Source organism: Lissotriton helveticus, chromosome 7, assembly GCF_964261635.1.
Source record: "Lissotriton helveticus chromosome 7, aLisHel1.1, whole genome shotgun sequence".
In the NCBI taxonomy this organism is placed as follows: domain Eukaryota; kingdom Metazoa; phylum Chordata; class Amphibia; order Caudata; family Salamandridae; genus Lissotriton; species Lissotriton helveticus.
Window position 1 is genome coordinate 750,224,730 of NC_136068.1, and position 14,650 is coordinate 750,239,379.

Genomic DNA, 14,650 nt, shown 5'->3' on the forward strand with positions numbered 1-14,650 from the left:
AGCTTGGCACAAAAAGGAGCAGAATATACAATTCTGAGCATTGAAAAACTTGAGAGATTACCATTGACAATGTCAGAACGACCTGTCATTGAATGGATAATACACGCAATCATAACTATTCCGATAACAACTTTCCAATTTCAATACTGCCAAAAGTATATACAGGCAGGCCAGTATGAAAGGTTGGGTAAAGGATACATGAAGTCATCATGGAAATTACCTTACACACACACATGTTATAGTGAAAAAGGACAGAATGTATTTCTTAGTGGTAATAATTGTGAAAAATCACTAAGTGGTATACTTCTGTGTCAGGGTATAAATCTACATGGGGCCTGTGAGGGGACTTCAAATAACCTTTCATGCCGCCAGCTTGGCACACCTGCAACTCGAATAGAGCCATTCTTTAGACGGCTTTCGAACGGGAGCTACATTCTAATAGTGGACCACAGATGTTGTGGCTTGGTGCCAGGAAAAGCTTATCTAGTAAGTGTTTTGTCCATGGTCACTTGTTGTATGCAAGTATTGTATCCGAACGACACTCCAGACAGGGAGGGAAAAATTTGGCCCAGTTTGAAAATCTCTTCTATTCGAATTGATACTTTAAGCAGAATGAAGTCTGTTCTTCTACAGACGCCTGTGCCCTTGACGTCATCAAAAGAAACGTATGATCTCCAAGTTGCAAGGACAACGGCAGAGATACATAACCTTTTATCAACAAATTGCCTCTTACATTTCGCAGAAATGCTAAACCAAACCTTAAACATTTCAGATACGAATGGTATCCCAAGTGTATTTAAGACAATTTTTTCGGGACTGTTGACACCCTTTAAAGCAGTCCTGGGCATCTTTCCTAATTTTGTCCATTCGATCTTTGGCGGCCTTCCACTCCTGTTGGGACTCGTAGCAGGCATTTTGTTTTTGATACTCCTGCTTCGTTATGGCAAGCCATGTCACAGACAAGACTCCAGCAACAATGGAAGAAACGATCCTAGCTATACGCTATCGGGACCGCATAACTAAAGTCCTTGGATTAGCCCGGCTAAGAGATCTGAATATGACCTGGTTTCTTTCATTCAGACCCACCTGGCAGAATTGTATCCTACCTGTGTTAAGATGTATGCTGTGCAGAGAAGAATGCGTGTTGGACATCTGTCTCACACTACTATCAGAAGTACCATTGGATACAGATACTTTGCTAAGTCCTGTAACGGCTCATGCATCGTGTTGTCCCCAGCGGTTACCTATCCTGATGACGGCATTCGTGGAAACTTCACCACTGCGATTAAAGGGTAGTGAAGTACAAGATGAGAGCAGCATCAACCAGGTACGACCTTCTGTAAGCAATGCTGATCAATACATCGATGAAAGCAATCATGCTCAAGACTGCATGGTAGCGACATTTTCCAACTTGGTCGAACTTTCACCTGAAGCGGTAAACTGCTTTTTTGAAAGTCTGTCTGAAATGATGTTCTCCCCTGAACAGAAATATTAACTTTAAAGTAAACGAGCACACAGCGTTCCCTGAACTCTGAATTTGGCCTTCTGCTTTGAAAAACAAAAGCTACTGGAAATATTTGGAACTATTTTTTTCTTCTTCCCCTGAAAAGAATTTTTTTCCCCCCAAATTCCAAAATATTTACTTCCTTTTTGGCACTCGTCCTCTGCTTAAAGTAGAACTATTCTTAGAGAATAGAGCTTCTATTTTTAGGAACTCTAGAGACAATATATTACCTCAGCCTCTAGCATATTTACAAATAAGTGTATTTATATGTGATGAAATGGTCTCGCACTTTTCTTTTCTGTATTAAGAGCCATTTCATGTGTAATTTTCGCAAAATCATTCCGCTGATATATATGCATCCTATTTTATGAATGATTACTCTGCTTGAAAAACGTACAATACCTATACTCATTTTTCATGTATTTCGCATACGCCATTTCAAATGCAAAAAAAAAATGTATTTTGGGGTGGATCGGTATACACATGCACCGTTACATATGTTTACTATTGCTTAGTTTTAGTAATTATGGACATGAATTCGTGGAGTGGGTGTAGTGTGTTTATCTAGGTACCTGAATCGATATTTCTATTCTTTGCCCTTGTCCGGTTATAAATCAATAATATCCCTACAATGGCATAGAAACCCTATTCATAATTCAGTCATAGCGTATGCTGTCACATTAAGCAAGCCTATTCCTCCAGCCCCCTAGAAAGCACACGGAGTTCTTAAACAAATCCAAGCCTCCAGCAACCTGGGAAATCCCCGCTGCTTTGTTTTGATTTCGTCCAAGAACTCCTGTAAAGCACTGTAAGAATGACCAGTTCTTAGTGACATCTTTATTGACGTCTTATGTCCAACCTTACGTCAAACCCGGCACCTCTCAGGTATAAATATACCAACGCTGCCTTAAGCAAAGACACGGTGGTGATGAATCTGGAGCAGCTACTACTTGCCCGAGAGCCCAGCTGATGCGAGAGCCCACAGACGCTGCCCCTCCCTTTTGATGCGCTGAGAAAGACGCTGTCTTTTCTCCTGCCGAGGAATCCAGCCTCCGGCCTTTCCAGCTTACCCTTGCGGGTGACTGGGATATCGAGTCCTGAGAGAGAGATACCAGCCCTCCTGCTTTCTAATACCCAGGTGCTGAACTGACTAAACCCTTACAGAGAATTCTTGAGTCAGATTCTTGGCAAAACAAACTTAACTTAAACTGCTACTTACTTACTCCTTCCCACGTATTAGGCTTCGGTCAGGTACACCAGGGTAGGCGTAGTTAGAAGCACCAGTTGAGTACGATTAGTCAATGTATATATGTATGTATCTATTTTATCCATTTTAAAGTATCATATGGCTAAGAAACCATATCAATGCTTTTACAGTATTATTTTATAATCCTGCTTTTACTATATGCACTTTACTTAACTATAAGTATTGCAATTGTAGCAATTCATTTCTCTTGTATGAGGAAGGAGACTGCTCAATAAATAATACATTTTATTGAAAACGCCCATCTCTCTTTTTCTCTGCAATCTGGTGAAACTAAGTACGCACCTTTGACTGAGTGAAATAGCGGTCTGTTGTTTTCACACGACTCTAGAGATATACTCTTAATCAAGGAGAGCAAAGTTGTCATGTTTTATGGTTGTCAGAAACTAAATCCCTTCTTGTCTATCCAGGGAGGTTAAACTCCTCCTCGCTTATTTGAGAAAGTTTCATGTGTACTCTGAACTAGCTGGCAAAAAACGTAAGTCTAATATAGTCAGTAGAGACCTAGTTAACCTCAGTCCTACGTCTACACTACTGAAGATATTACTCCAATGCGCAGAGCCTATTGGGACTATAGGAACTACACTACAGATGTATGGGGGACAATATATCCTGACAAACAGGGGTTCACTTATTACTCAGCGCCACATAGGGTATGTGCTAGGTTAGAATACTTTTTTGTCTCAAACTCGCTCCAATCAAAAATAAAAATTGAGAAGCTCCCACGTATAATCTCTGACCATAATCCCCTGATTTTAACAGTAAATCTTAGTAGTAAAAGTCTGGACCGCATATGGACATTCGAGAGAGGGCTGTTAAAAGACGAGACCTATGTTCTCCATATGAAGGAATGGATTATTAGTTTTTTAAATATCAATAGAGGTATCAGGGCGGCTGGGAACGTCTGGGACTCGTTCAAAGCAGCCGTTCGAGGGGAGACAATAAGTTATAGTGTAGCTAGTCGGAGGAGGGAAAGACAAAAGGACGCAGATCTTAATAAAGCGGTGGCAGATGCAGAGGATGAATTAACCAATAACGTAATAAGGGGCGCACCTCTAGACCAGGTATTAATTAGAATAGCTAAAGCAAAGATGGAGGCGCAGGAGAGCATAGCCAATAAGGCAGCTAAAACATATCTAGTAAACAGAGAAAGATGCTACGAATTTAATGAGTCTGTGGGCCGTACCCTTGCTATACGTACAAGGCAAAATGTCTCCACTGGCCAAGTGCGGGAGGTTCAGGATGATGTAGGAATAATAGTGTCAGACCCGGAGGGGAAACGAGAAGTATTTAGGACATTTTACACCTCATTATACGATCAACAGAATACAACTGACGTCTCTAAGATAAGTGATTATCTGCGAGACATCCCAGTAACTACTTTACCGGAGGAGGAGGCAAAGAAACTGGAAGATCCATTTAGTTCCGAAGAGATTTTGGCTGCCCTAACTAGTCTCCCCTCTGGGAAGGCTGCAGGACCTGACCAAATTCCACTGGAATTTTTAAAGATTTTTTGGGATGTAATTAAACAGGATTTGATCATCACAATGCAGCAAGCGCAGGGAGGAATATCAATCCCGAATAGTTGGGCAGGGGCAGATATCGTTATTATTTTAAAAAAGGGCAAACCACCTAACCAACCTGGATCATATAGACCAATAACTCTGATGAATGCGGATACAAAAATATACTCCAAGATATTGGCGCTCAGAGTTGCCAAAGTAATCAATTCCCTTGTGAGCATCAATCAACACGGGTTTATACCAGGGAGAGGTACCACCCACCACACACGAAAAGTCATCACTCTTTTAGATGCTGCAGAGGTTACAGGAGACCCGATGGCTGTAATATTATTGGACGCGGAAAAGGCTTTCGATCGGGTCTCCTGGGACTTTCTATGGTGTATCTTGAGGAGGCTGCGGTTTGGAGGGGGAATTGTGAGAGCCTTGCAGGTATTATATGCAGACCCAACTGCTCGTATACGAGTAAATGCAGGGTATACGATTCCATTTAAGATCAAGTGGGGAACGCAACAGGGGTGCCCCTGCTCCCCGCTTCTGTTCGCACTCTATATGGACCCGTATATACGACGCATAGATTTAAATGATAACATCTGCCCAGTAGACACTTATAGGGACAAATGCAAAATATTGGCTTATGCCGATGACGTAGCGATTATTACTCCTAAACCCACAGAAGCTATAGCATTGGTGAAGATGGAAGCCCAACAGTTTGGAGAAGTTTCTGGCTACGCTTTGAATACTACTAAAACGCAGATTATTAAAAACAGTAAAACACATTGTGTAGATAGTCGGGTGGTACAAAGGGGAGTATATTTAGGGGTAACAATTACAGCAGATTTAGACAAACTAGTAGAGGTAAATAGAACACCTGTATTAAATAATGCCAGGAAGGACTTAGACAGGCTACATAACATCCATTTTTCAATAGTAGGGCGAACTAATATAATTAAAATGATATTCCTACCAAAATTTCTGTACTTATTCAGGGCTAATTCTTTATTATTTGAGGCAAAATGGTTCGAGACCCTGGAACATATCTTAAATCGTTTTGTTTAGGCGCATGGAAAGACCCGAAGGGCTCTGAGATTTATGGCACTCCCCAGGGAGCGTGGTGGATGGGCCCTACCAGATTAAAAATTATATTACTGGGCGGCATCCCTTCAGTATATGGCAGGATTATTTGGAGGGGGAGAAAGGGAAGGGCAAGATGATATAGGATCCCTAGCAATCTATAGACTGGTTCTAGGAGACCATGCTGAGAACCTCTTCTTGAAGATTACTGATCATAGTTATTTTAAGAGGACTAAATTTAAAACAGTCATGGCAGCCCATAAGATATGGACATCATTTGCGAAAAAGTTTGGCCTTGGTAGGTATAACGCCTACACTAGGTTAAAAAATAACCCTAACCTCCCCAGTGACATATTCTCAGGGCCTGTCTTCAACGAGTGGGCAATCCATGAGAATCACGAAGATGGGTGATATTATGGGACCACAGGGGATGATGCAGTTTAGTGCTCCGCAGGCAATATATAGTCTGGATTTGACTCATTTTTTTAAGTATTTGCAAATAAGGAGTTTTATGTTGACAAAAACTGGAGGGGTGGTTGGATTCAGCTTGAACCCCATTTTGGATATTATACAGAACGGTACAGAATGCACAATCAAAAGAATTTATGGTGAATTGATAGAGCACCAAACAGATGATTTGGAAAAGTTTGAGAACAAATGGGTACAGAAACTGGGGGTAGAGAAGAAATGTTTTCATAGGTCATTGGAGCTAGGCCAGCAACTTTTGTGCTCCGCACCACTTCAGGCACAACACTATAAGGCTCTATATCTATTATATCACATGCCCGCCAGGATAGCACAATGGGGAGGCACAGCTGGTATTACGTGTCCAAGATGTGACAGTGATGAAGCTGATTTAGTTCATATGCTTGCAACTTGCACCCATTTAAAGGTTACCTGTGATGAAATTGAACTGTTCCTTAAAATATCATTAAGGATAGAAATCACACTAACGCCAGCAGTGGTGCTTTTCGGAATAAGTGATAACGCTACCCAAACAAACTATGAATATTTTGTATTTTTTAGCCATGGCTGTTCTGAGATTGTGCATTGCCACAGCTTGGCTCAACCGCTTACCACCCACATTCCACCAATGGTTAACGAAGCTACTAGCCACGTATAATCTTGAGAAAGCAATTTATGCTAGGAAAGGTAGAAATGGTAGGAAATTAGGAAAGGAAATATGGGAACCAATCCAAAGATGAAAGGAGATAGATCCGGGATAGGAGGTATTAACATTTGTGCCTCTAGGATTTAATCTACTCATTTGATTTGTGCTCATCTAGGTTTGGATTATTTCTGTTTAAGCTAACCCGATGGTTTTTATGATTTGTTATACATCTCTATGCTGTATTCTCTCTATGTTTTAATTTCTAAGTTGAATAATTGTGCCCTGTACAAACAAAAGGGGGGGGGAATAAAAAAAAAAAAAGAAACCTGTAAATACATTTCTTAAATGCTTATTGACAGACAAACTGTTTGAAGCGCCATCACGCCTAAAAGGTAATCAGAAGTAGTAGAAGACTTAATGTTGGTATTGCTCGTAGTCTAAAGAGTTTTTAGGGCATTCTGTGCTTATCTACCTCTGTATATTTTAGTAAAAGTTACGAGTGTTTCGCCGTGTCAAATTCCAGAACCTGGCTGGCCCAGATGGCACACACCCTCTTCTTGGCAAAGCGTGAAGTGTAGCAGTCTCTCTTCCTTGTCTCTCATCCCAAATCCCCTTCCCTCTTTGGGCACCTGCCAGGGCTTCAGGTTTTTTGGTCAGCAGCACTGAGAGGTGTTCTGGGGGGGTTGAGGAACTGTCACCGTCCCTGCAGACGGACCTGGTGGTCAGGTGAGTGGCTGGACTAACATATAACATAACAGCTGGTTGTCCGATTTCTGTTCTAACACAGGCCTTTGGAGGTAATCAACGGACGTGTGCTTATTTTTCCGCTTTGCTTGACCCAGTCGCCAGAGCCCTCCTGAGCTGTCTAACAAAGTTCGCAGCTGTGGCCATCTCTATAAGGTAATTGGCTGGGCTCGTTCTTGATACTAACCTCACAGTAATGGTACCGCATGCTGTGGACACTCTCTTGAACAAGACTAAGACGCAGCTCCCTACCAGTGCACGTCTGACCGGTTATGAGCTAACTCTTTTTGCCCCGCATATTACGATAAAAAGATGTGCCACTCTGAACCCTGCCACGTTACTACCCCTCCCTTCCGAGAGTGAAGCGATAGACATACATGATTCTCTGTTTCGAATGGAGGAAGAGACAAAGGGACAGGTAGACCTGACTCATGTTCCCTTATCTGACCTCAAGGGGAACTATATGTCGATGGTTCTTGTTTTAAATTACCAGAAGGCACTACAACTATCACTACGCTGCGTACAGTAGTTGAGACATCATAAGTTCCCTAGCAGTCTGCTCAGACAGGTGAACTAGACCCTCTTTATTAGAGCCTGTGAAGTGAGTGAGTGACTGGCTGTTAATATTTATAGTGAGAGCCAGAATGCCTTCGGGGTCGCCCATAGTTTTGGGCGGCTCTGGGCAGAGAGAGTTTCTCACATCCCATGGAACATGAATTCAGAATGGGCCCCTTATACATAGTATTTTGTCTGCCTTCACACTCCCTAAGTAATTGGCTAGAGTGAAGCGCAGTGCCCACAAGGCAATCACCGATTATGTAGGGAGGGGAAATGCATTTGCAGATCAGGTAGCAATGGAGACAGCTCAAACGAAAATAAAAAAAGATGTTTTTAACGGGACTTGCCAGGTGGGTACCCGAGGCAGCCATGTTTGCGGACACTCTAGACAATGTGAAAGAAATCCAGAGTAAGGCAACGATTGAGGAGTTAGCAGTATGGCAGGAAAGTACAGCACGTTTGGATGAGAATGGGTGCTGGACCGACAAGTCAGAAAAGCAGAGATGGTTGTTACCGGATGCTAATGCCCTTCCTGTGGTCACTCTGGCGCACCGGCCACCCCACATTAGTGCGAAGGGAATAAGTAAGCTGCTAGATTCTGTATGGCAGAATGACAACATTCCCAAGGTTGCTGCTCACCTAGTGAAGTACCAAATGGTATGCATGATGTATAATCCTGGAAAAGGCACCCCTTCACCTCCTGGTAATTTTACACCGCCTTCTTTCCCTTTCGAGGTTCTCCAGATGGATTTCATTGAAATGAAACGGGTTAACAATCTGAAATATGTGTTGGTGATTGTTTGTGCATTCAGTAAATGGGTCGAGGCTTACCCCACTAAGGAAAACACAGCTATGGCGATGGCGAAGGTGCTCCTGAAGGAGTTCTTCATGTGCTTTGGTTTGCCCAGTTTGATGTGGAGTGACAACGGAAGTCACTTCAGTTCAAATGTTATCCAGGGTGCACATCAAGCAGAAATGTTATGCCGCAAATCACCCCCACTCAACAGGCCTGGTTGAGAAGTACAATGATACTCTTAAACTCAAATTGGCAAAGATCAAGGAGAGCATAGGATTGCAGTAGCTAGATGCTTTACCATTAGCTCTTTTGTCTACAAGAGCAACAGCTCACTCTAGGATTGTCACCGTACGAGGTATTGTTTGGCTGCCCGGCAAATGTATGAGGCGTCCCGCGACCATGCTGGTTCTCTGACTTAGAATATCCTTTACTTGTGGATTATTTATACGAGTTGGCTAAAAGCTTGCGTTCTATTCACCAACAGATCCATGAAACCTTGACAACAGCTCCAGAGGGGCCAGGCCATGCTATCCGGCCTGGGGACTACGTTCTGGTGAAGAATTATCAGAGGAAAGGCAGTTTGGAGCCTCGCTGGCAAGGGCCTATCCAGGTCCTCCTCGCCACTCGCACGGCAGTGAAGGTGAAAGGTCGGAAGAACTGGATCCGCTCTAACCATCTAAAGAGGGTGCCTCTTCCGTTGCCCTATGACCAGTGGGTCCTTGATGGGATCACGCAGCTCCGCCGAAAAGTGCCCAATAGCACCACCGTAGATGAACAATAGGAGTCTACCAGAGAGACTCTGACGGACGCTGTGAACTTTGCCCTTTCTTGTTTTATCATCATTGGCTGTCCTTTCCTCTGAATCATCTTCGTAGTAACTGTCCTGATCTTTCTGATAACAGTAATTGGAATATTGTGGTTCCTTGAGGAGAAATATCATGTGCACTCCTTGATTGGTACAACGCCCGTTCCTAGTGAGCACATGTTTGTTACTTTAGCCCCTTGATAGGGTGAGCACAGAAAAACATATGCAGATAACGTTTTCTCGCAGATGCTTCACTAGGCACATTATACATCAAATATTACTATTCGCTGGATTTGTGGGCTGCTCCCTTCTGCGACACATAAAAATTATGTATTACTGTCCCTGCCACTTTCCTATCTGGGAAGCTGTGAAGCATGGTTCCAGCTGTTTACTATGGTGTTTACCCATTTCCTTTCTGATACAATGAATATGACATATGCTGATTATGATACTGTATTAGATAGATACATGTTCACCAACGGTTCACCCCAAGAAAACAAGCGGCCCCCGATACATTGTCCCCCACAGCCTGCATGAATGAGTATCAGAACGGAAAAAAATTAACATGGCTTCGAAATGAAATGTTGGATTTTCAGGGATTCAATGTCACTGAATATTTTAAGTCTTTTCAGATGCACAATATTACTCAGGATGAAGCAATGCCAGGGCCGGTAGTTAACTCAACAGCTAGTTTTTGTGTTCAAGGTCTTGGAAACTTCAAGTGGGGCAGAGTAATTGCAACTATACCTATGTACTGAGCACAACAAATAGCCCACCTTTGCTTTCCCCCCATAATGTTTATTTTGTTTGTGGGTCCCTGGCTTATGTGTGGCTTCCTATGGGGTGGTCGGGCATATGTTACGTTTCATTTCTCCTTCTCCCAGTGTATATAGCAACATCTAACTACCTTAGAGATCTCCGATTGCAGCGTAGGCAAGTTCAACTATTCCGTATTAGAAGGGTTATTAACACAGAATGTATAGATTAGACAGATACTACTCTACAGCAGTTCACTGATGCTATGAAGGGTATCATTCCCTTTTGGGGCCCTATGTCCAATAGTCTCAATATCCATTGCCTCACCAGGGTAGTGGACGGGGTCATTAATACCATAGCTGGAATTTTAACAAACATTACAGCTGAACCCCAAGCTACGAGACTTGTTGCTCTTCAGAACAGGATGGTGTTAGAAGTCATCCTTGCTGATCGGGGTGGGGCCTGTCGCGTTATCGGCAGTAGCTGCTGTGTATACATACCGGACCACGCTCTGAATGTATACGCTGTGATACAGAGGTTGCACAGACTTGCATCTGACATTCACCAAGAGAATGGTACTTGGACTCTCTCTGGTTGGCTGTGGGGTTTGATAGCATCCTGGTGTTGGAAGATCCTCATCTTTCTAGTAGTAATTGCTGTTGTCATTTTCACTTGTTGCTTATGCATCCATTGCCTTCCTGTCTGTTGTGCCTACTGTATTGAAAGTTAACACCTACACCAAAGGCCCAGTGCATGATGTTAAGTCTTCAACTATGAGAATGCTTTGGCAAGGGTCTCTGACTTCCAGAAATTACTCAGAGGGCGTTCTAAATTCCAATGATGATTCATTGGGGGTCCCCTGGTTCCAATAATGATTACATGGGAATCCATAGAAGTTAAAAGGTTAAGAATCACTGCTCTAAACAATCAGCACTCTGACAAAGTGTCCCACAATGTACCATCCTCTATCCTTGTCAATCTTTCTATGGATACACTTGCCCCCCCATCCCCCAACCCCCAAAAACTCAAGCATTGCTTAACAATTGTGAACAGAACCACAACTCTCTCTCCTCACCTAAAACATCAAATTCAAAGTACAAATTCTAGAAGGCAAACATGGATAACAATACTTCACCTCTAACTTTATCCAAAAACAGAGTTCCTTCTCATTTCCTCACAAACCATCCCATTCGCTGTGCTATTCCAGTCCTAAATTTGCTTTTGCATGTTCAGTAATGAACTGCCATCACTTAATTGTGGAATGTGCCAAATAACTAGCCTTCATCTTGCATACAGGTTTTAACCAGCAAGCTCACATCAAAGTATTTAGCTTTTTTTTTTTAATGGTTCACCTTAGATCATACTAATTTGATTATATCTTGTTCCGAGGATAGTCCAATAACTTAGAAGTAGTTCTGATTGTTTCCTAGTAACTCATATTTTTGGGTGATGCTTCACCATTGATGGAGTAGCTTCATCTCATCACCTTCTGACTTTTATTTCAATTGGTCAAATCCCTTGAAAGCTTTGCCTTCAACTCCAACCTTGTCTTCCTCGCTCGGCCACCTATGAGAAAGTTTCCCTTACCCTTCTTTTGCAAGGCCTAGTACACTGAGGCATAGTGTATGCATCTTACGTTTGCAAGAAATCCCAGCACTGTCTCCAGTGAATCAAAAAGTTCGTTTGGGCATAACATATCGAAGTTGGGAACTGCAGAGTTCCATTCATTAATTTTCCATCTTATCTCGATTGTCCTCATTTCCTAGTGTTTAAACACAGTACTTTTACAGATACCCGATCTGAAAATACTTGAGCGGCCTTATCACTGTTTTGAAATTTTTCATATAGTAGGGAGAAAATATTCCCTCCTGCCAGAGAACGTTGGGAAGTTGATTAAAATGTTTCCATAGACTTTTCTTCTATGATATCAGTGTTAGGTGTCACGTTGCAAGTGCTGAATCCTGGCTTTCATTCTTTAAGCAAAATTAACTGCGATCATTTATACCTAAATCCTTTCCGTCTTAATTCATTTCCTTTCCGTCAGGCAAACTCAGAAATTAAGGTGACTATTCTCATAATTATCTTACCGAGAATTTGCCCATCACTTGAGTTTGGGTTGTAAATACACGGTCTATCCTTTGGCATCTTTATTCAATACCTTCCATCCAGCTATGAACTTTTTCATTTCTTAGGGTTTCATACAGCATTATGTAACCTCCTTATCGAGCTCTTTTACATGTCACCCCCTTCCTCCTTTTCTCTTTCCTCAGGGCCTTCCTGTACTTTCTCTGTGTTATGATGTTATTATTGACTTCAGTAGGGTAGAAGATTATAAACTAGTTTGCTGGCAGGGTACAGCAGTAGGAGTGTTAATCAGCTTGGCTATCTTACTAGCTAAATTTGCAGGTCCAGCATTTCCACTTTTAATACAGAATAGCGAGTGCAGGTATTCCTTAAGAGATCTTTGTATCTTCAGCAGGTCTTCCATTTTAATACAGATACAACAGATCCAATAATTAATGTGCTTGCAGAAATATGTGAGTTGTAATCAGTTGGTCACCAGATTATCACCAGAGATGGTTTAGATGTGTAAGACACTGCTGCAGTGAGCTGTACTTAACTTGCAGGTCATACCATTTAGTTGGCTAGTAAACAACACCTATTATTAAGCATTAGAAACAATTTGATTTGCATTGTGTGCTGCATAAATGGCAAATATTAGGAAATATTATACAGTTAAACTGACACACATTACATGCAGTTTGCAATAAAAGACACATTTTCATTGTTAGGCTTGATAATAGGATGCAACCTATCTTACGCCACTTTCTAATGTTTAACTTGTTGACCTCACATCACGCATCTGGTTCACATTTCCTTTGGAAATATGTTTTTCAGCGAGTTTGAGAAAGGAGACCGCTTTCATTTTACGGTTTAGCTATTAGCCAACATGAAAAATTACAGCTGCAAAGTGAATCTACTGCTTGTTCGTTGCATCTGGTAGTAAATATGATGTGTGTCCCTTGCAGGACAATCCGGACAACATGCATTACTAATTTTCTTTCAGGTATGTAATTTAGAGATACCCCGACCGCCTCTCTCTTTTCTAGAGCCACAATGAGTCTGTAAAAAAGGTCTCCTGTTCCAACCTGGTCACTAAGCAACTTGTCACCTATATTCCTGCAAAAGATGAACATTCCAGGCCTAATACTCTAAGAGTTGTAGCACCATGACCACAATAGACAATCTATTTGCTTTGTGAAGGTAGAAAGACGTACGTTGGCAGCATGTCCTACAAGACCTCTCTTGTACTAATGCACAATAAGCTACTCACTAGTGGCAATGACATGTCCAAAAAAACTCTGCAAAAAAAGTGGGCAAGAATCTCTCTACTCTATTGGTATTTTGTTGTAAGCATTCTGCCTACAGTAAGAATTTGTTCTTATTATTTGCAAGCGCATTTGATTAAAACTGTTTAAAACAGGCCCCTGGCTGGAAGTCTATTATTATTTCTGATCACAGAAGACGCCAAAAACAAACCATCCAATTAAATATTTCCGCCTTTTATATAGTCCTTTTCTCGTCATGCTCCACGAACTTCTTCCTCAAGTCTGTTTCAATCCAAGACATAATTCAGTTAATCAGTGTCCCAGCACTTCAGATGGAAGAGATGATTTCAAATGGCATTTTAAAATGGACGATATGCACCTAACATGATGTGCGTCTCACTGGAATAATAAAAACCAAGTAAGGATGTTCAACACTCCTGACAACAAATATTTCAGTGCTGAATTGCTACACATCCAGTAAAAAAATGGCGCTTGTCTACCTTTATATGTTAGTTTGATGCCAACTAATGTTGGCTGCCTAGGCTAGGACTATTCGTCTCTGAAAGGCACTGGTCCTGGGAATACTTATAAAGTGATTTTCATAGCTTTATTGAGCAGCCAATTGAAGGACGTGTGGACAGCGAAATGGCCTGCAATTGGAGTCGAGTATGAAAACAGGCAATTAAGATTACTGCATTTTCTCAATTTGCATGGTGTCGCTTAGCATTTGCAAAGTGTACTATTAGGCAGTCATCCTGAAATATAGCATTAAAAATATGTACAGTTATATAACAATCATATTGTGTTGCTGAATTGAGGCCAGACACCAAGGGACAACTCTCTTCAGATCAAAACAGAAACAAAGCAGGATCTAAAAGCATGTTCTATAATATGCCTACAAACCTGGTGGCTGAAAAAATCTCATCAAATTTGATCTTGAGCTGTCTCCCCTCACTTAGCGGCCAGTTGGACTCCTCTTGATGGCAGAAGATCACGTTGTTGAGCACAGCTTTCGAGACACCCAGGGCTGTGATCATCTCCCGGTCCACTTCTGCACACTTGGAACTCAGGCTCACTTTTTCTCCATGTCTAGTAAAATAAGCGGTAAAGGAGAAAATGTGCAGAGAAACAGATGTGAAACCAAAAACTAGGATGTACACAAACTGAAAGACAACACGTAACCCCCTTA

General features: G+C 41.8%; 1 protein-coding gene across 2 annotated transcripts in view; it reads right to left on the minus strand.

Annotated features, from left to right (window-relative positions):
- Positions 1-14,650, minus strand: part of RAD50 (RAD50 double strand break repair protein) — a 507,735-nt gene that overhangs the window by 397,815 nt on the left and 95,270 nt on the right. For both annotated transcript variants that reach the window (XM_078653096.1, XM_078653097.1), the window contains exon 5: positions 14,365-14,550. In XM_078653096.1, coding sequence (XP_078509222.1) covers positions 14,365-14,550 — 186 coding nt within the window. The remainder of the gene's footprint in view (positions 1-14,364; positions 14,551-14,650) is intronic.